Source organism: Maylandia zebra, linkage group LG13, assembly GCF_041146795.1.
Source record: "Maylandia zebra isolate NMK-2024a linkage group LG13, Mzebra_GT3a, whole genome shotgun sequence".
NCBI lineage: Eukaryota > Metazoa > Chordata > Actinopteri > Cichliformes > Cichlidae > Maylandia > Maylandia zebra.
The window spans coordinates 15,315,235-15,337,726 of record NC_135179.1 but is presented as its reverse complement, the minus strand read 5'-3'; the positions used below and the strand labels follow the sequence as shown (position 1 = coordinate 15,337,726).

At 38.6% G+C, this 22,492-nt stretch overlaps 2 protein-coding genes across 8 annotated transcripts in view; one reads left to right on the top strand and one right to left on the bottom strand.

Moving 5' to 3' along the window:
- Positions 1-1,476, top strand: part of col17a1b (collagen, type XVII, alpha 1b) — a 25,865-nt gene extending 24,389 nt beyond the window's left edge. For all 3 annotated transcript variants that reach the window (XM_014409862.4, XM_014409860.4, XM_014409859.4), the window contains one exon: positions 353-1,476. In XM_014409862.4, coding sequence (XP_014265348.2) covers positions 353-408 — 56 coding nt within the window. In that variant the 3' untranslated portion in view covers positions 409-1,476. The remainder of the gene's footprint in view (positions 1-352) is intronic.
- On the bottom strand, positions 1,315-22,492 carry slka (STE20-like kinase a). 5 transcript variants are annotated; one of them, XM_076891624.1, is made up of 21 exons: positions 22,361-22,492; positions 21,869-22,256; positions 18,758-18,922; positions 16,213-16,261; positions 15,569-15,718; positions 14,508-14,580; positions 13,969-14,163; positions 13,672-13,753; positions 13,404-13,535; positions 12,031-13,245; positions 11,804-11,934; positions 11,196-11,319; positions 10,700-10,879; positions 9,162-9,254; positions 7,505-7,576; positions 6,375-6,504; positions 5,616-5,740; positions 5,332-5,526; positions 4,674-4,799; positions 3,301-3,414; positions 1,315-3,148 (listed from the first exon to the last, which is right to left on the bottom strand). In XM_076891624.1, exons 2-21 carry the CDS (start codon positions 22,016-22,018, stop codon positions 3,002-3,004), a joined length of 3,648 nt encoding a protein of 1,215 aa, XP_076747739.1. In that variant the 5' UTR covers positions 22,019-22,256; positions 22,361-22,492; the 3' UTR covers positions 1,315-3,001. The 5 variants fall into 5 exon arrangements, with proteins under 5 accessions (XP_076747739.1, XP_076747738.1, XP_014265350.3 ...); XM_076891623.1 differs by having other exon boundaries at positions 21,869-22,487; XM_014409864.3 differs by lacking the exon at positions 7,505-7,576 and having other exon boundaries at positions 21,869-22,487.

Sequence of the window (22,492 nt, the reverse complement as noted above, 5' to 3'; positions counted from 1 at the left end):
AGCGTAGTGGGATCATCCTGACAGACAGGAACAAAAGGAAGCCAGCGTCCAAAGGTCTTTGAATGTCCTTCGGGAACCCTGGAGAACTATTCCTGAAGACTAAAAGAAAAAACAAGAAAGCTTTCCCTAGTGTTTAGGCTGTGTTAAAGAGTAAAGGTTGTCGTACTAAATATTGACTTCCAAACATGTTAGAATTTTCCAAATGCTTTTTTTTTTTTTTTACTGTATTTCCATGTTTGCACATATTTTCAATTTTCCTAGCAAAATATAAAGAAATGAGGGGTGCCGGTTTTGCACAGTACCGTACATATGAACCAGTGCATTCCTACACACTCTTTTTCATCCCCTGCAGGCAATAAACTTGTTGGTCGTCGTCAGAAGCATCGCCGTCAGGCTGGCAGCGGTTAAAGGGCTAACATACTACTGGATCATAACAGATTTCATTTCATTTTCACTCAGTTTTTTTTTAGGTCTTTAACTGTACCAATTTAAGTAGCTAAAATGCTGTTTCCAACTGTAGAAAAGTCAGTTTGAGAAAATAAAAGCAGCCAGAAAAATGCATCAGTGTCTTTAAAACAGCTTCAGTAGACATTAAGGGTTTTTCAGGCATATACTTCATTTTGTTTTAATTATGTGGGTGTATAATGTTTACTCTGTTTAATTAGAAGCTTGCAATCAGACTTTTTCCTGGGGCAGCTTTGTTTACGAGAATATATTTTTAAGCAACAAGTAGCAGTCGCTGATATTTTTTGCATCTTTTTCCACACTGAGTGCCTGGTGTACCTTTTTTTTTTTCTTTCTTTCTTTTTTTTAAATTGTTGTCATTTGAGGATTATATTGTATTGAGGGCTATATAAGTGTATCCATAAGCATTCGTTGCATACAAATTACAACAGCTTACTCTTTAAATGCATACATATATTACTATGTAAACCTGACAGTCTCAGACAGAGGGAGGGTTACAGTTAATGTTGCTGCAGGCACAACTGATAATTGTGGGTTAGAGACACATTGTTGGCGTGGTTGAAAGAGTGACTTGGATGATCACTAAGAAGTGGATTGGATTGTATATTTTTTGTGTGAAAGGGCACTGAATTTGATATATTTTTCTTTATACCTTTAAGCGTTGCAGAGATTAAGTTATAAAATGTTCCCAGATTATGTTTTTACATGATTTATACCTATTGACATTTTGTCAATATAAAAAAAAGAAGGAAAAACAATAGAAAAATAAACCTATTTTTGGACTTGTGAGTTTTGATATTTGTACTACTAAATTTGTCTAAAAATAAAATTAACTCAAGTTGCCGAATAAACAGTCAATATTTTATTTACAAGAAAAAAAATGTCCATATATAAAGACACATTAAATACATTTCATCTGACATAAAAAATGCATATACTAAAGAATATTCATTGTGATAGAATGAAACATTAAAATGCTGTAACATAAAATAAAAAAATATTTGAAATCTATTGGTCGAATGGTGTAATTCACATGACAGCCTCCAGAAACTCCAATAAAAATCCAGCATTTATGACAAAAATCAAATCAATGTTTATATATAAGCATACAGAAATTATAACATGCATCGATGCTATATGGTGGCAAATGAAACTACAGTAATTTCTTGTTGTGAACCATCAATACTTTATCGTAAAACGCAGCAGAGGGCATCTCCTCACACACTGAAACTCGTACAGTTAAAGGACTGCTCTCAACAAGTGCAAAAGTTCACCATGAAGAGCGATTACAGCATACCAGGAATACAGGCTTCGATTAGGCATGGCTGTAAAATACTAAGGGCATATTTGAAAAAAAGGAAAAGAAAAAAAAAAGAAGAAGCTAAAAGTAATTTTAATAAAAGGAAAACAATATGTTGAAACAATTCAGCTTGGAGTTTGATTAGGCTTTGGTGAGGCAAAATTTTCTACTGCATATTTTTTTCTTTAGCTCATGTGGCAATACAGTGCAAATCAAAAGCTTTACATTCCTTCGGTAATTATTCTTTACAAGACGTCATTAGTTTGTGAGATTGCTGCTGAAAGTCAAAGGGAGAACTGATTTAGTTAACGTCAAAAAACCCCAAAAAAACCCCAACCCAACAGGCCACCTCTGTGTTTTGCTGACCGGCACTGAAATCAAATTATGTGCTAAATCAACAGATATATTTTTTGTTCATTCATCTCTTAAGATGGTGAAATGCTTCTGGCAAGCACAGTATTTATTTAAACCTCATATCTAGGTACACACCTACAACACAGTACATTATTTTTCATCTGAACTCACAGCCTCCCGATCCCAACATTTTAACTCCCGTTAGACATCAGACACTGTGCACAGAAGACTACACAGACATAACAAAGTCTTACATCTATACATGGTTGTCTTTTGACTCCGTCGCCCTTCAGCAAGGTCTACTACTACATGCAGCCAAACTAAATCTCAGAGCAGTCTTTGATAACCAGCTTGTGTGAATCGATTACACTGATCTCATGACATCTTGTGATTATGAGCAGAATTGATAACCAGTTTTTTAAGTGCAAAACATTCAGGTGGGAATTTATTTACTGCAAGCTGCAGAAAATGCAGGGAAGGGCCTAAACGCAGAGAAAAAAAGAACACGAGGCACTGGAGATTATTCATATTGTAGCAGAGCTAAGCTTAACGATAATAATCTGAAAAGCATGACTGACCTCAGCTACCAACCGCAGACTTTTAAAAATCTGAACATGCTCAAAACAAGTGCATATCATTCATTTTGAGTCTTCCCAGCAAGCTGAGGAAACCCAATTAAGTAATGGAACGGTGTGTAGGCACGTCATGCTCGCGAATGGTGGAACTTAAGTAGTGAAACGTGTTCACGTTTTTCAGTTAGCGGTCAGAGAAATGACGCCTCGGCTCGTCCTTCAAACTCCACTCCTTTTTAAACTCTGGAGGAGTCGAGTTTGAGAGCAGAGTTTGACAGCAGTCTGCTTTGCAGCACGGACGAACATTAGGCTACAAGCCAGAGTTATTCAGGTTTGGGATGGGATAAAATTTGGATACTCGACTCTGAGTGGTTGGATTAAGGCATTCAGATTCACCACTCATCTTGAAGAAGACCTCCTGCTCCTGGAGCTTCCGTGTGAACTCCTCCTCTAACGCCTGCAGGGGGCAGCACATACAAACAGAGTCAACCAGTTTGAAGATAATATGAAAAATTCTGTTGAGACAGCCTGCACAGGTGGATCCTGAACATGGCGTCACTAGAAAGAAAATGGAAGAAATAAAGTCACAAACATGGATAATGAGCATACCTTCTTCCTTGGTCTTAGCTTCTCTCTCCACTCCTTGATCTCTTGGCTGTGTTCCTCATCCAGCTCCTTCAGCTTTTGGGTCTCATGTTCAATCAGAAGGTGGCATTTCTCATTCTGAAAGAAAATGTGTGTTAACACGGTGCTGTCATGATTAATGAATCCTGTATACGTCCCTACACTGCGACATATCTTGCTTTTTATTCCTTTAAAAATAGATGCTGTCTGACATCTTTAATTTGTCCTCTACTTATTTTCTGATAATCTTCATAAGTCACTGTTCATTTATGAATCTGTTGCAGTCACTTTCAGTCAGCAGAGCAAAAACTTAAAGGATTAAAGATTAAAAACTTAAAATGCACATTAAATATGCAGTATTAAATAAATGATAAAAAAACCTTATAAATTAATAATCATGTTAAACTAGAATTACTGCACTGCAGTTTTACTTCATAGCAAACAGGCTGCAGATTCCATTCGAGTTCAGACTCATAACAAATGTAGTTAAGACTGAAAGTATTTAGTAGATTAGAATCAATCTGCTATAGCAGAAAGATTAGTATCTACCTGCTCTAGAGTTATGGTGCTGAATTAAGTGTTTTTGCAGCGCATTTGCAGTTTCAAAGTGAAACTGACCTTTAACCTTTTGGATAAAAATGAATTAGATTCAACTTTTTTTTTTTCCAGAATGACATTTTTGTCATAATTAGTATATTAATTATTTAACTGTTGCCAGAAAGCATTTAATTCAGCTCTGTGATCAGAATAAGATCAATAGTAAGAGTGTGAAGTGACCGGCAACACCTAATAGAAATCGATACCGCCGGCCTCCAGAAACTCTTTCTACAGGCTGCACATAAACATTTGCAACATGAGCATGGATTAACCGAAGCAATAAAAACAGAGGATAGATATACAAGGAAGCCATAAATATTAATGGAATTTAGTGAGAATATTTCAAACAATAGTACCAAGTACAATTATGATTGCATGTTTTAAATAGCCTCTGCTACAAATGTAGCCTTGTTAATGTTTACTTTTCATTAGCATTAAAAGAAATATGTAGAAAAACTACTGAATCCTGTTGAATTTGAATGTCACAAATGATTATTTTTTAAACTGTATATATTCTTGATATGGTTATACTGCAGCCTACACAGGAAGTACCCAGTCTTTCACCCTATCACAGCTGGAATAAGCTTCCTGTAACCTAAAGGTAGATGAGTTGTTAAGAAGATGGATGGAAGGATGGATGGATGGATGACGTGGTTATGTGTGTTTTGCTCAATACTCTGGAGCTCCATAGAAATGTAGTTTAAAACATATACGATAAACATAAAAAGATAGAGTGTGAATGTGAGCGCGTTGAGCCCCACCTGCAGCTGCTGCAGCTCCCTGATGTTTGAGTCACACTGTAGCTGCAAATCTCTCATCTGGTTCTCATGTTTCTGGTGTTGGTGCAGTCTCTCGCCCTTTTGTCTCTTTTCTTCCTGCAAAGCAAACTGGACCATGGAGACAAAAACACAACAGACAGATGTGAGCATGATTTGCGGTTTTCACACAAGGCATAGGAACTGCTAAAAATGATGCATTTTTTTTCTCTATGCCTTTGGTCATAGTGTCTATTTCAAATAAACTGACCGTGACTACAAAACAACACAAGCATGTTGCGTATTAACATTCAGAATGTCAGCGAATAAACTATTTGCACAAACTAAAATTTAAGATTTCCTCCAAGATCGTTCACTGAGCTTTCATCCACAAAACTAAACTGAAAGTGCAACTTGAGAATGATGGCGTCAGTATGGATTGTGAAATGGTGAGTTGGAAAGTTTCTGGTCTGAGATCCAAACAGGCTGGAATAATAAAGGGTACTGTGTTTGTATTGGTCAGCGCCCAGGTGTGAGTCTAAGCCAGTGTGAAACATTACTGCTGAGAGAAAGAGGAGGAAAAAACCCCCAACAAAAACTGATGTCCAGTCACTTCTTTTAAAAATGGTCAAACATCACTAGCCCGAGCTCGCAGCGCCTCTACCTGTTTTATCCGCTCTCTCTCCTGCTCGGCGGTGATGGATGCTGTGGCGGTGATGCGGAGACTCTTCTTGAACATAGCCATGCGGGTCTTGGCCTCGCTCCGTTGGATCTTGGGCAGACGCACCCTCTCTTGAGTCTGTTTGTTCTTCAGCTCCTCTATCAGACGCTGGTTGTAGCCCTGCATTTGCTCCATCTCCTATAAAACACACGAATGCCCACAGTTTTGTTTTAGTGGGGTTATTTAAATTTTACAGTTACATTTACAGTTCCACTCTGTGCTTGTACCTTTTCATGCCTTTTCAACAGCTGGTGTCTCTGCATGAAGTACTGGTCTTTCAGCTGCTGCTTCAGCAGTTGGTGCTTTTCCTGCAGATGGCGCTCCTCCAGCTCCCACATGGCTGCCTCTCGAGCTACAAAACACATGTGAGCACAAACAAGGCTAAAAAAAACATGTGCATGCATGTTTGCTGGTTACCAACAGGGGTCTGAAAACCAAACAAAAAGGCAAAATTGGATAGGCAGCAGCACATCCCCTTAAACACAGTGTCTCAGTCGTCTGGATGTCACAGTCAGAATTTACACACTTGGCAAGCAAAGGAGGCATCGCTGACATCAACTTCCTCTACACGCTGACTCAAAAATAAAAGTACATCTCAGGCTGTGGTTTCTTTCATGTCTGTGTCTGGCATGAAAATGAGGTTTGAGACACTTGAATCTTGCACAGGATACGTGAGGTAAGTTGTTTGCCTTTTTGTCATGTTTAAAACAGCAGCAGTCTTAAGACAGAGTGGCACAAAATGTGGTATCTCTGACTATGTTCTCAGTGTTCGTGTGAATATAACACTGCAGCGTAATTCGAATCAGTGATCACCAGATTTACAACACAATTACAAGTCAACTGGTAAACACGAGGACCCTGTAAACCTAAAATACCCTGTGATCATTTGTGTAGCTCAATAATTAATTCCTATGGCATACATTACACAATTACCCTTAAAAAAGATTAACTCCAAAACAGAGCAGTAACAGAGTCGAGTCTTCTACCTCTCATAAACTGCTGTTTGTGGTTAAGGCAGTCTCTCTCAATCGTGGCAATCTCCACTTTATGCTGCTGGATGATTTTCTTTAGAGCTCCATCCAAGTCTTGCTGCTGCTTCTGTAGGAACTCTTGCTCCTGAGGAGAGAAGAGCAGTGAGAAACTGCCTGGGGAAGACATGGAGATCACTCAGAGACAGCAAAAAGTAGAGAGGGGAAGCACAGCAGTGTCACAGTTAGACTGCATCTTAATGATCGAATCTGCCTGAAGCAAAATAATGTAATCTAGCCATTCACTTCAAAATTCAGTACAACACAGAGCACTAAGATGTCACATCATCAACTGGACTCAGCAAAAGAGACACTCAGAGTTCATGGATGGCAACGATCCACAATGGAAGTGAAGAAAGAGAGAAAAGTTAACAGTTTAGTAGAGATACTGTGGCAAAGTTTTATGCAAGACAACATCTACAGTGACATTCACATCGTCCAGAAACCAGCCTACATTACGCATGACTAATTGCATAAGAAGCCAAATCTTCTATTTATTTTATTTAACTTTATCTAGCTAGTGTTAACTGTAAGTTGTATTGCGATTATAAAACTATTATTAGGTAAAACTGATCATATAACTCACTTGATTATAAGAAAACTAAGGTAACGCTGTTATTATACAGTTGAATCCAAATTAAGATGGTTCAAGTGTGATCTCATAATCCACTTATACACAATGAGTGACTCATCTGCCCTGAAAGGCAGGCTGTCTATATTGGCTGACAAAGACAAACATGGATCCAGACAGAATTCATCAAGAGCTGCCACACAGCGGTGCAACCCAGATTTAATCTAGTCTTAAGCAAACGGTGTAATACAAGATAAATACCATATAAAATACACAGACTTGATGTATAACATTTGTGAACTGGTGGAGGAAAAATACTGAGCAAGAGAGGAAGAAAGAACCACTGCACAAACACAGTGATGACAACACTCAAAAAGGAAAAAAAAGAAAAAAATCCCAACGTTGCCCATGCTTACATGTGTTGAACCATCACAAACTATCCTGTCATGTAACTTCACACACATCTAAGTATGGGCCAGAGATGGAGAGATACGGGGCGGGATGGGGGGGCACTTACATCCTGCATCTGAGCGTTGAAGAGTGCGCATGAGGACAACTGAAAAGACTGTATCATAACCTGGGCCACTGCCTGTGGAGGAGAGCACACAGCGCACTTGCCCTGATCAGGGACAGACAGCACACAGCAGCCTGAGGATCTCTCACGTCAACACTCACTCAGCACTCACACAGATCCTTCCTACATTAAAAATGGGTTTTCCACTTTGGGATTGTTGGTGAGTTTAAGGCTCGTGGCGAGGTCTGGATGAATGTTAGGAAGTCAATCAATTAGTTGTCAAAACTCTTTGTCTTGCCATGCTTCAAAGCGGCTCAGAATTTTAGCATTTTTGTTAAATCCAGCTGGTAAAAAAAGCAGTTTTGTTACTTTCAATGCTACTTACAGAATATTTAAAACAAAATAAATTAAGGTTTACCTTTCAAAGAAAAGAAGACATTTGTTTGTGTGTCTCAGACTGAGCGCAGGAAAACCAAGTTTTGAAAAGGTCTTTCAGTAACGATCTTTACTGTGGAGACAAAAGCTATGTCTGCAGTCGCTCCTTTGTTAAGAGAGCCTGAATGGTGCCTGAGGTAGCTGGTAAAATGAGATCTGACACTTCTGAATCATCATCACCACCACAGACTGTATGATCACCACTGACAAGTGTAGCATTACATAATTAAATTCCACATATGTAGTGTCAGGAACAAAGATGAAGAATTGCAATGTGGGATGTTTTGTACTTGATGGACGGGTGTGGGATGTGCAGTATTGAGTAGCAGACTACATGTTATGGTTATTACATTTTGGACACTTTTCAAAGGAGAAAACCTTACAGTTTTGTAATAATGATTATTTTTTGTTTTGAGCAGTCATCAGTTAAAATAAATGATTTTTCCATATCAGTGAAGATGGAGGTAAACAAGTATTCAGATTTGAAGCAAATCTAAAACATTAAATTTGTGTTTCTTTTGTTTTGTCGATTAATTTTCTGAGGAAAAATAAAAAATATTCAGAACCCGATTTGATTTTTAACACTGACATGTGTTCAGTGGCCACACCACAAATTTTACTTCCATAAAGATTCTAATATTCATTTTTTGGTGACAGCTGGAAATCTCAAAGTTCAATTATATTTTTCATTACTGAGGAAAACAGTAAAAGGTGGATGTTGCTTCCTTTGAGGCAATTTAATTTTTTGTTCCTCCTACCTTTATTTAATAAAAGGCTGAATATTGTAAAAATATTTTTAATATAGTCCAATAGAACACTTCCACTGCTATGTGTGACAAAGTAGGAAAATTAAATCTTTATCATAGGATAGAAATCATGAAAGCAAAAAATTTGTCAGAAACCTTGTATGTAACTTCACTGGTGACTGTATGTTATAATTTATTTCTCCTGAACAAATCTTCATATATATGTGTAACATAAAGGGAATTGCTATTTTTTTAAAGCTTCTACCTGAAGCACAAATTTGGTTTTGCCAAAATTCAGTGAGAGCTAACCATTTAACTGTAGCGTGTACATGGTATTATTAAAATCTTAGAAAATTTTTTTTATAAAGAAGGAGAATATATTCAAAAGTCAATACAGCTCAGTAGGTAGTAGATAGATAGCAGATAGGGAGCAATTACATACACAGATAATACTCCAGACACAGAAGGTGATGCTTTACCTCTGCAGTGTTGAGGAGTGTGAGGTCCTCCTTTAAGCGTTTCATGAGCTCTTTTTTCTTGTGTTTGGGTGAATGTCCAACTTCCTGTATGGCCTAAAGTGTGTATGTGCAGAATCGGTTTGATCTCTATAGTCAGAAAATCTAACAAAGCTGGCCAACAACAGTAAGAGTCATGCACTGCCCAGTCTGAGAGGAGAGATACTGGATCCAGCCACCAACTGATTTAAAGTCAACATGCTTAATTTCCACCTCCTGCATTTAACATTTCTTTGAACTGTCGACTTGACCCCCATGAGTTAGAGTCATGTTAAAAGAAAGAATTTGACTTGTGCACGGCAGAAGATGTTAGCCTCAAAAACAGCTCGCCCTACATTACTTTGCATTCGATTAAGTCTCGCAGCCATGAACATGATGATTCGTGGGGGGAAAAAAAGAAAAAGAAAAAAATAGAATAACTGAGTTGGAATTGTTTTGTAATTACAAACTAGATTTAACAGTGTAATAAAGCAGGTTCAACATGGTTTTCTTCCAATTTGCCATTTATAGAGGACTTATAATTTTGTTAATAATGAATCTGTTGATTATTTATCCATCTTGACCTTAAGATTTCCAAAAGAATACTGCAGCACTATTGAAGACAATTCCATGTCAGTTAGTCAGACCAAAGGCATTTATTATTTGACCCAAATAAGCCCAACACCACTTGGAAAAACCTTTCAAATCTGGCCATCCCATGACCAAAGCAACCTCACACACTCATACAAGAAACATGGTTAGTTAAATACACAGTAACAGTACATTTCAATAAAGATTACAACATGACAAAATGCAAAAAACACATCTTATCCATAGCCTAATTCTTGGATTTTTACATCTAAACACCAAGAAAGCAAATGCAAGCCAACCTGTAAAACAGCATTAAGTAGAATGGCAATAACAAGTAAGTAGCCTAAGCATCAAACTGGGAGGAGCATGGCAACCACCAAGGCATCATCGTACACAACAGATGGCAATAAGCACTACTGCCCTTAAGAACATAAAAAGGCACACCCAGAGAAGCATTTAAAGGCTACTAAAGAGCACAGAAAGAGCCAGGAAAGACTTATAAAGACCAAGCATGAGAACATCTGCACCATCAAGCAAAAGCTTAAGACATCAACGTGTCAAGATACTATCCTGACTTTTTGTAAACAGTTTTCTAAAAATAACAAACACACCCCAGGAGCAAAGTATTTCTTAAGCTGCAACCAGAAGCCTCTGGGCAGATGAATAATGGATACAACAACATGAATGAGCAGCATCTAGGAGAAGGATAGCACAGCCTGTCTGGGTAACATTTGCACACATACAGCAGGGCGCACCACTCCCATAGGATTAGTATGAGACAGCCAGGTTAGCCACCGGCTAAGTTGTAAACACATGCACCATTAAACGGCTTGTGCAGTACACATCACATGCAGCTGCTCTGGATCACAAGCTCCCAAATTTAAGTACTACTCAGCCCACTTCCACAGAGAAACACACATGCAGGGTCATACCTCTTTCTTGCGGTTCTTCAGCATGTTTTGGAACTTTGAGAGCTCCTTGTCTTGATCTGCTTTGATCCGTTTGGCTTCGTCTCGGAGCCGGCTGGTGTGATCCTGTTCCAGTCGCTCAATGGTCTGTTTCTGCTTCTTCTCAAGGTTCTCCACTTCTTGGTCGTATTGACGCTTTTTAGCCTGCAGAATTGATACGCTGACTAGGGTCACCCTGACTATTCCAAAACAATATTTATTTATATTAGATTTTACATAATCTCTTTGTTTTTTTTGTACGTTTTTTCATTTTGCTTTTAATGCAAATTAAAGTTTCCAATATTGTGAAAATTAAGCAGTTAAGGAAAATCTGGCAGCACATTTGATGTAAACACTTGCATTAAATTTAGCCCAGATTTGACATTAAGGTGCTTGTTTTTCAAGGAGCTAGCCAAATGCCAAAAAAAGAAGAAAGAAAAAAAGCCCATCACACTAGTGCAGTACAACCAGAGTGACTCACAGTAGTTTCCTGTTCAAAACGCCTGTAGATCTGCTCTCGCTGCTGCTGCAGCTTGTCGCTCAGCTGCTGCTGGGCCCTTTGCTCCTCTTTCTGGAGGAGGCGAAGCTCTCTCAACTCCTGCCGCCTGCAGTGAACATATCAATATAAGGGCATGATATTTACTTATTAAAAAAAATCTAATACTATTTTCACAAAAACATGGATGGAATTTTATGGTTGCACATCAGTGACTTTTAAAAAAAATATATCTAAATGTTTATTTCAACTTTAGTGACTCATTCATACTCTATGGCTTTTCGTGCTTTGATGAATCTTTTTAAAATGTTTGATTCACATTTGTGTCATATATTACTAACAGGAGGGTCGTGCAGTAGTCAGACAGCACTTGTACACACAGTAACAGCAACATGCCTCATGTCTTTACAAGGCAACATGAGAAATGACAGTAATATAATGCGGCATTCATCACGGGAGATAACCCATCTGGCATTTGTAAAAAGCTGTGGGAGTTGTAAAAAGAGCGAGCACTATTTAAGGCAGGCGAGTTAAATGGGTCATGTCACACATTTAGAACAACTGTATGTCAAGCAGATTAGATACAGACGTACCTCAGGAACCTCATCTCCTCATTCCTGGTGTCGTTATCAGTCACTATCTTAGACGTTGTCACACTAACCTCCACACCATCCACCATGAACTTGCGTGTCTTTTTAAGAGTCTTCTTCTGTCGTTTTGACTCCTACCAAAAAGCAGGGTTGCTTTAGAGGATCGAGTAATCAGGGTAGTGTTGATAATGTAATAACTGATGGTGTAATAGTGGCACAGACTGTATTACCTGCAAGGACACAGAGCCCCCTTCTTTGCTCTTAGACAGGAAGCTGGAGATAGACAGATTGAGGTCGAGGCTGTTGCTATCAGCAGCAGAGCTGCTCCCAGAGTCAGAATCCTTCTCCACATCTGGCCTGATCACAGCAGGGCTTCCTTGCTCCATCTTGGCTTCTGAATCCGTTTCGCTCTCTTGGACAGAGACAGCATCTTGGGAAGTGCTCTCATCTGCGTGGGTTGCTTTCTCTTCTTCTTCGTTCACACAGGAATCTTTAGGTGGGACCACTGAATCCTCAGGGGTGTCTTTAACTTCATCACAGATGCCATTTGTAGACTCAGTTGGTACTTGTTCCTTTAGCTCAGCTTCCTCTGTGATCTGGCTCTCTTGTTCAGGCTGCTGTGACTCCTCATGGGCCTCATCCATAGGCTTCTCTTCTGGTTTTGTTTCTATAGGCTCAGCAGATGACTCATCCACACTTAATTTTGTGTCTTCATTTATAAACGTGTGTCTTCCATCTGATTCCATATTCTCAATGTTTACATTTTCATCTGTGCCATTAGCCATGGCTTCCATTGTGTTCCCTGTTAGTTTGGGTTCAGTCGTTTCCTCCTCGGATTCTTTGCTTTCTTTTTCTACCTCTGGCTCATCTCTTGGAATGGATTCTGTTTTTTCTGCATCTTCAGGTTCTGCTTGTGATTCTCTGGATTCTTCTTTACCAGCTTCTTTTTCTTTCTCTTGCTTCCCCTGCTCTGGCTCTTTTTCTTCCTCCATTACCTGGGTAGTTTCATCACCCATTATCCTTTCTTCTGTCTCCTTCTGTTCCTCCTCTGTTTCTGTGACAAGTTCTTGGTTGTCTGTTGTATTTACAGGTTCTTCTGGCTGTGAAACTACTTGCTCAGCAGACGTCTCTTCACCTTGACTCTCTTCTGGTTTAGGCTCTGTGGAGTCATGTGAGATGACATCTTTGCTGGGCTCTACTAGTCCAGATGCCAGGTCTTCATTACTGGCATCAGACACCTCATTTAATTTCTCCTCCTCAGTCTTGTCTACCTCACTTGTTCCAAGTCCTTCATCAGATAACTTATCACTAGTCTGGTCCTCAGCAGGCTCAGCTTCCATCTTTTCTTTAACAGCCTCAAGAGTGGAGGGAGTTGATGGAACTTTGTCATCTTCTGAGCTGGCCACACTGACATCAGAAGGTGCTCGCTTGTGCCCGGGACCAGCCTAAACCAACAGAAATTGCAATATGTCCACAGTGAGCAATAATAAAGCTTACCGCAATGAGTTTAATGAAGCTATCAACATCAAGTGTTCATCTAAATGATAAAAAAAGTAAAATACTATAATGCTTGTTATACACATATCCCCAAAAAACTACATACCAGAGGTGTATCAGGTTCGTCCTCTTCCTCCTCCTCTTTGCTGTCCTCAAGCTCTTCTGTGACTTCGGCTTTGGCTTCAGCTATGAGTTCTCTGAGAGGTCTGCTGTCAGTTACACTGGTGACAAAAGGATGCTACATATATAGACAAAAGATATCAACATTAGATAAAAAATTTTATCCTGCAAAATCATTTAAAGTGTGACACATTAACATCTGACGGACATTTATGCATCACTTAGTTTTATAGTAGTTTGCAACTGCAGCTCACCTGCAGAAGCTGTACTGTACTCCACCTATTGTCCACATTCTTGTCAAGTGCTTTGCGCAGAAAGTCGCTGAATTCTGGTGACCTTTAAATGGTAAAGAAGACTGAATTTGTTGGTCCCAGAACAGAGTAAGTACCCCGTTTTTTTCTTTATATAATGTAGTAATTCAGTAGTAGTTATCCTTTTAACATTAATATTTTATCATGCTTTCACACATGCAAACCCTCAACATTTCCTCATCTCCCATTCGGAAACAATCCAGCACCACCTTCCCAGTTATCACCAGCACAGTATCTCACCAGCGAGAGGGATTCATGAGTGTGGGCGGCTCGGACTTGGCTATTTTCAGTAGCACTCTCATGGGATTCATCTCATGGTTGGGCGGTTCAATCTGTGCCAGTTCTATGAGCGTTACGCCAAGGGACCAGATGTCGGCCTTGTAGTCGTATGGACGGTCTTTGGAAGTTTCGCACATTACCACCTCTGGAGCCATCCTGCGAAATTCAATCAGTCAGTAAGAGCCACCAATCAATAACCCACATTTTGGAATGCAGGTAAATGAGGTCATTCAGCATATCTTCTAATGCTTAAGGGTCAATGCTCTTATTTTCCAGGAGGAAAGGAATATAAAATAGGAAGTTTGTTTAATACATAGATTTTTTTCAAATGAGTTGTTATCCCACATTTTTTGATGATTTAAAACAACAACAACAACAACAACAACAACAACAACAACAAAAAAAACAAACCCACTGTCATCTTAGCTGTGGTACAGTCTGAGACAATTATCAAATACTAAGAGGTGAATGCCCTCTTGTAAGCAGGCAGTGTGACTCACCAATATGGAGTGCCGATGAAAGAATCTCTTCTCTGTAATGTCTTGGTATTTTTAGCAGACACACCAAAGTCAGCTGAAAGTAGAAATAAATCATGATTCTTTTCATCAATGAATTAAGCTAAACTGTAAAATGGCACCCTGTGAGACTAGAATATAAAATATAAAATAGCATTTTCTACCAAAACAAAACACAGTAGAGAGTGCTTTACACTTATAATATTTATCCCCAAAGTGAGCAGAAAAGCCTCACATTCCCTTTCATAATGCTCTTAGGGTCCATCATTGTTGTGTTACCTGTGCAGTTATTTCAGCCTGCTCTCTTTTCTTGCAACACTTACAGTATGCACACATTAGAGGGAAAAAGAGATCTATCATTAAGTCCCTGGTGACTGGCTTGATAATTATTGTTTGCCAGGCTCCGTCATGACCCTCTGCCTACAGAACATGAATCATCAGGCAGCCAGGAGCTATGGATGCTGCAGCAACAACATGAACATGAATACTCTTACTTCTGAAACATTATGCATCACCAAAACACATACATAGGTAGAATATTATATTAAAAAAAAAAAAAAAAAAAAAAAACACACAGCAAGCACATCACTTTGTTCTCCAAGTTTTTGAACCCGATGCCAAATGATGACTCACTACATTTTTATGTGTAAACAAACCACAGTGCTGCACTGTCACCACCAACCCCAAAGTCAAGCTACAAAGAGATCTACAACGGCTGTTTTAATACAGAGCCAAGGACAAATCAAAGAATGAATATAATACTAAAGTGAGTTTAGTAGACACCCCCCCCGTTTTGTTACTAATTCATCCCAAGTAAGTAAGTCGTGTACTTAAGAGGTTATGTGGTTTCAGAACTTAAAGATTCAAACCAAACCTATGTACTTTATTAAACATTCTTTTTGTAAAAAATACAAAACAAAAACCTGATTCTGCGAGAACATTTAGTTGATTTTAGTATTTTTTTAATGGAATAACCTCTCATATCTCCTTTTGTTAGTAAATGGTTAGAAATGGTTAAAAAAACAAAAAAACAAAAACACAATTACCCAGTTTTACATCTCCATCCAGGGACAGGAGAATATTCCCAGCTTTCAAGTCTCTGTGGATGATCTTGCTCTCATGAAGGTAAGCCAAGGCCTCCAAAGTCTGCTTACACACCACACGAATCTGGGGCTCAGTCAGGGGTCTCTCCAACTCTAAGGACAAACATGCACAGAGAAAATTCCAAAGTCCCAATTTTTCCCAGTGAATATTTTGCTGTAGGCTTTGTTATACACAAATACAAACACAAAATGGGTCATCTCCACCTTTACATCAGCAAGCACATATGACTAGACAAATCTAGGCGAGTCATAATGAATCAACATTGAATAGTGAAGTGAATTCATTATCATCTTCTTTGCAATGCAATTTGCATTTTAAAATGAGTGGTTTTGTGTTTCTTTAGGCTTCAAAACAAGACAGAGGAAGTGCATGAACAAGAAGTACTTTAACTGCTTCTTGAAACCTGAGCTACAATAATTACAGTTGGAATTGCTTTGCCAACTTAGTAGAGGGGGGAAAAAAAAAATCCTTCGGTACAGGCTTCTGGATGGAATAAAAGAGTTGGCACTAGAGGATGGAGAAAAGGAAAAGCTGCAGAATTTCATAGTGTTACTCTTTTTTTTGCTTTAGTGAATGAGGGACTTACCCAGCATGATGGCATCGACAGCACCGCCTGCACAGAACTCTATCAGAATCTGTAATGGTAGAACAAAAGAACATTAAGTAATACACTTATATAATACAATAAAGTCCCAGTTTAACCTACCCTTGCAGCACACGACTTGATTAAATAAGGAATTTGCGACTTTCAAAAGCTGGAACAACATGATGTTTATTGAAAAGATTGATTATACTGTAGAGATCAAGACGCCAATCAGCCATACTGAGCTATACGTCTTTTGGTTTCCATTCTACATCCATCTGTCTTTTAGTCCTTCTTGAACTGAAATATCTGTAGAAGTTCAAGCTTTGAACTTGATAGTGACTGGGATCCTTTTCCACTATACAGAGGAGGTTGTGATGAATGAGTCTATTATAGGAATTTCTACAAAATACAAATTGTTTCTTAAAAGTATAGAAAAATGTTTAGTGCAAAATGCATGTAAATATTTTACACATACTATGTATGCTTCATCACAGATCCTAGTGACAAACGATTTCCTCATTTTGGTAAACACTTCAGAAGAGTTTGAACATGTTTGTTTAGGATGAGCACGCACGCTTTAAACTAAACCGCTGCATTAATACTGAAGAAAATCCCTTTGCACATTTTTATGTACAAGGGGCAATACTTAAAGGAAGTGAACATGAGTCTCTCCATACTATGCCAGTTAAGAAGACATGTTATTTAAAATACTTAACTTCCATTATGAATATTATTTTTTAATACAATATTTCTAAAATGTTTAACATTTGCTTATATGTTTATAAATAAAGGTTTATAGGTTTTAATATGTAAATGAGGGTTTGTCATTAGTCTAAATATGTACTAATTTATACACTTATACTTTATAGAAACAACAATATTGAAAAATGTTTTCTGTGACGATCCCTTTAAGCCTAAAGCATTTCTTCACAGTACTGTGCTTCTGTCAACAGTAAGAGGAAGACATCCATTATTGCCATCTTTGTTTGTTTCAAAACAGTATGCACATATGCGCATGTTAAAAGCTTGGGAATACACTAAAACGTTGGGTGCAAGTGTCCTTTGGACGTTTCTAGCTTGGAAGAAATTTCCCCAAGGGAAGAAAAAACAAAGAGGGGAGATGCTTTTAAATATAAAACTGTGTAATTTTATAGGGGATATTTTAACAACAAATATCAACATAAAAAGGTGCCAGTTAACTACTTAATTACAAGTTTCAAGCTGATATTTTAAGATGAAATATCAGTAACCTCATCAAATATGCAATAATTTTCATAAAGTGCAGTGATTCTTTGGGTTCCAGAGAGGTAACGAAATAAAACTAATGCTAATCCCCTATGCTAGGATGTAAAACTGCACAGGTTCTGACCTCAGTTGTAAGAGCTGATGTAATGTACCCGACCAGTACTTCATCATTATTGGCTTAGCCTGCACGTTGCTTGGCAGCTCATGGTATCAGATGATACAAAAATCAATCGAAGCTACAAACAGAGCACCACCCTCTATTCAGTGATTCAAACAAAAGGAAGAAACAAAGTGGTTCTTCCCATTTGGCAGTACACTTTCTCATGCCATCTCTTTTGTAGTTTACAGGTGAGTATTAAACTAAACGTACACTGATTGTAGACACAAGTCAAAGTAAACATCTGTTTTCTAACAACAGATTTCCTTTGTAGAAAATTAATGAACATATTATACATTAACTCAACACCCGGCACAAGCTAAATGTAGGCAGTTACACATTCATCATGCTATTTGAACTCAAAGGCCAGAGGGACAACCTGCATGCGGCTCTGAATTATTCAAAAGCACTTTCTCCAGCCACCAAAACTGCTCCATTATCTTCCAATGGTTGTGGCCAGTCCACAAGGGACAGTCACATGACACCCCCTGCTAGGACCTAATTGCTCTGGGGCCTCTTACTGCACACAATGAGATCTACTGACCATGTATTAAAGCTGCACCTCTGTGCTCACAGTAAAACACCAGGATGAGGATTAGGGGCTGTGTTCAGAGATTTATACGTTCTTTCTCATTATAAAATACACTGTGCACACTGGTTATGATTTGAGGGAGATAGGAATAAGGCCAAATTGAGGAGTATTCCACTAAATACATAAATCCCTCATTATAAATAGGAAGATGTATAAAGTATGATAATGCATTTCTCAGTAGTGGCCTATTACTTCTTTACTTCCTTATACAAAGACTTCACTTGCAGAATTTTGAACACAGTAACAAATCAGGTCGATTTCTAGCTAACCAGCTAAAAATAAATAAAGAAAAAACAACTATATGTGGCCTATTACTTCTAAGCAGTCAGGTACTCTCCAGTGAAGCATGCAGTCCTAGTCGTGTATTAGCCTCTGTTGCTTGTCATATGACCCATTCTAACTCTTGAAGAAATAAGAAAAGTTTAGTGTCATGAGCCATCAGTCAAATGATCTGAAAGTCCTGTGAGAAACAGCATAACGAATGGTGCCTTATAATGAATTTCTGTCTCTCCATGCTTCACTGCTTCCCAGCACGAAACTGACGAACTTACCCAAAGTTTGCTTTCAAAGTAGAAAGCGTCCAGCAGTTTGACAATGTGATGATGGTTGCAGGAGGCCAGAATGTCAATCTCAACCATGTAATCCTCCAGTTCATCCTCAGTCTTTGTGTCGATAACCTTAGCAGCAGCCAGGGTCCCATTCTGCTTGTTCTGTGCCTGCAAGCAACATTGACAAAATGATAAATTGTAGAGTATATCCTTACAGCACACAGTGTATAAAATGGGAAAGGATCATGCTAATTATAAGCCAAATGTTGCTCAGCATAATTTTACAGAGCAACAACTTGTAACTTGTACACAACAGGAATTATGGAAGAATATCAACATTAAGAAAAAAGTCATTTGGAGCAATATAAATTACGCAGCTTACAGAAGATTGTATCTCAAGAAACTCATTTCAGAGATTTAAGACAACTCTTTGTCAAACATTGATAAAAAAAAGAAAAAAAATTACAACACATCCTGTCATTCTGAGCTACTCTAACACAGGCCGATCTTGCAACGCTTGCTCACTTCCTCCACTCCTTTTCCTCCCCTCTTTTCTTTCTTTCATCTCACTCTGTCACACTCATTGCAGTGATTATTATACCAAATATGTATATGATTTAACAGGTTTGTGCCATTTATTGCACAACTCAAACCCTAAATTCTCATTCCTGATAGAGCTGCACCAAGGAGACCAATAAAAATGATCACTGAACCTGTGAAATAAAGCACTGGGAAGTTATTTTAAGGCCAGCCTAGGGCCTAATGTTTATGGATACAGACACAATCTCAGGGAGTTAGGGAAAAAGAAAAGGGAGGGAGTGTAAAGACCAACTGCAGCAGAGTGTGTCAGACCCTATATTTACACTCTTCTGACCTGACACACTGCCTGCCTCTTTTTCCCTTTGTAGTGGCTGATGCCTGTCAGGCACAGGCCATCGCTTACATGCAGATTCAATATTAGCTTTACAGTGAAGAGAGACACCATAATTTGTCTGTCACTTGACTCATTAAAAAGCCTGTGACCTTTGCTCATCATGAACATGACGTTTTAATGTGCTAAATGCTTAATGTTGATCTGTTTTGAGGAATTAAATGAGAGCGCAGGAGTGCTATAATCATGTTTAAGAGGGAGGGAGAGCGAACTTTGTGGTTCTTTGTAAATAATAATCATTGACAGTTCAGCACTGGTTATTCAAATGTACATCCATGAACGCAGAGTTTTTACTTTATTAAATAAATAAATACATTTCCGTCTGTCAGAAAAAATTCATCTGAACTCTGGAGTTTAATTTACTCAAGCTTAAATATATTTATGTTTGTAAAACAGCCAAAAACAGTAACAATAAAAATGTATGTACCTCTGTTAAATAAGGTAACATAGACTTTTTGTTTGCAGACCATCATGCTTACGTGTATAGTAACACCCTGAAGGCCCATTCTGAGCCAGAAAAAACCCAACCTTTAATGTGAATAAATAGCTGATAAATGAAAACTCCCATATCGCACCACCTGTAGAGGTCTATCTTTGAATAGGTAGATCAGATTTTTAAAAAATGACTCATTGCATGGAAAGAATTATATAAGCAGTTTGTTTGCAGTACTAAAAGTGTCTATGAAACACTTAACATGTAATACATTCATCTACTAGTTAAGAATTCTCTCTCTTCCGGTTGACCTCACTTGAACAGCTGATTCACATGTTGCTTGCAAACTCTGCGACCCCACCCAAAGGAGTTAGCTGCCAGAAGCCTGTGAAGTAGCAAATGAAAGCACAGTGCGCTTTCATACTAATGTGGCCTGATTAAAGATATCTTCACCTGAGCTCACACAAGTGATAACTGGGAGTCAGGTGTATATTTTGTATACTTTGGTGTGAGAAGGCACTCAAGTATTTCTTGGCTCTCATCTCGTGTAGCCAATCAGCTAACAAGACTAGGAAATAAGTGAAGACAAATTAAGATTTATGGGCCATTTGCTGCATTATTTGAACACAAGAGCACCAGGAAGGAACAGCGTTAAGTAGCTCACAATGAGAGAGAGAGAGAGAGAGAGAAAGAAAGCTCTTTAACAGGGATTAGTGCCAAAACAAAAAGAGGCATGAAGGCATGGAAGGTTGTGGAAACTATTTTTCACTAATCTACTAAAACAGTTATATACATTGAAAAATATTTAAAAGAAACTATGTTTAAAAAAATACAAGTTAACCAAGTTAATCTACTTGTGCTACAAGTACACAAACACTAACTTTTTCTAAAGTGTGTTCTCAGCCTAGAGCAAACTCCTGCAGAGATAACCTGGAAAGGTAAGTAAAGTAGCAGAGATTACAGCTGGAGGACACAGCATTGAATATTTTTCCATGTAGCATAACTATACACCAACAAACTACAACATTGGAAGGCATACCTGACTTTCTCGGCAGGAAAACAAACCTAAACAAAATAATAAACAGGTACTCTTCTGTGTCATCAAATTGTTGTAACAGTTCCTATATATATGGGTTAGTGAAGACAAACCAGATGTGACAAACCACTGCCCTAATTTAAACCCAGCTGTGCACCTGTCACAGTAATTAGCATAAAGTGTGTGTTTTTTTTTAAAGTCTGGGTGCACCTGCTCTGTCATTTTATTAGTTTAAACTATTTATTGTGGTTGTCCTGACATGTCACAGGCCCAAATAATCCAACATGTCACATGTGAGGCCATACTGATTCTGTATGTGGACCACACCTTTATCAGTTTTTAAACAACCCCAAGTGCAACTCACTGGTAAAGTCATGTCTATACTCCGGCAGTGACGCAAAGCCTGTGCTAAACCTGCTAAATAGAAAATATCCAAAAACTAATTGAGTTTAAGATCCCAGCTGCTGGTCACATTTCTTTACAGGATATTAGCAGTTAGTCAATTCCTGCATGATTTATATGAAACAAATATGTTATTTGCTGAGGGTTAGGTGGCCGAGGTTGGAATATGTTACCCAAACAAGAGCTGTAATCATCGCTGTCAGCTTTACAGCTTATGACCTCGAGACAGCAACATGCGAAGAAACAACTGAAGCTAGTCTATAAAGAAATGCAGGAAACCAAAGGCGGATGTAACGTAACACGTCAACTTACCTTGTACACTTTCCCAAAGGCTCCATCTCCCAGTTCCCCAATAATTTCCCATATCTCCTCAGGATTGACGTCTCTGTGTACATGCTCATACTGCTTCTTTTTCTTATCCGGCCCTAGTTTGAAGATCTTGCGAAAATTGAAGAAGGACATCTTTTTTAGGTGTGAACTACAGCACCGCGAGTACGCTCTCTTCGGTTATTTCCGCCAAGAAAATATAGCGGTTCCCTCCGACGCGGAGCTCAAAAGGCTATCGAAATGAGAGCATTCAAGCGTTAAATTAAGCCAGACAGACCGGTGCTTTAGCCATTCAGCTATGATAATGTCAATTATAACTTCCCTCGACGGCGGATATCACAGTCACATCATAGCTAGCAGCCTTCACAGGACGCTGTCGGAGGAGATGAGGGATACAGAGAAGAGTTAGCTGTTCCGCAGAGGCTCGTGTTTCCGTTTTGAGCGAACAAAATTAAACGAAGCGGAAAAAATATTTACCATATCATCACTTTCGACAGAATATTTTCTTTAATCGTATAACGTTACCAACACGAAAACGCAGTCAACGGACCTCATGCTTAGGTTGACTGACCACACACAAGTTAGTGGACTAGCATCAAGCTGCTATCG

Coding starts and splice junctions, on each gene's coding strand:
- slka (XM_076891624.1), bottom strand. CDS start 22,018: ATGTCCTTCTTCAATTTTCGCAAGATCTTCAAACTAGGGCCGGATAAG. Junction 13,246..13,403: donor ACGAACCTGATACACCTCTG/GTATGTAGTTTT, acceptor CTGTTGGTTTAG/GCTGGTCCCGGGCACAAGCG. Junction 5,527..5,615: donor TGTTGAAAAGGCATGAAAAG/GTACAAGCACAG, acceptor TGTGTTTTATAG/GAGATGGAGCAAATGCAGGG.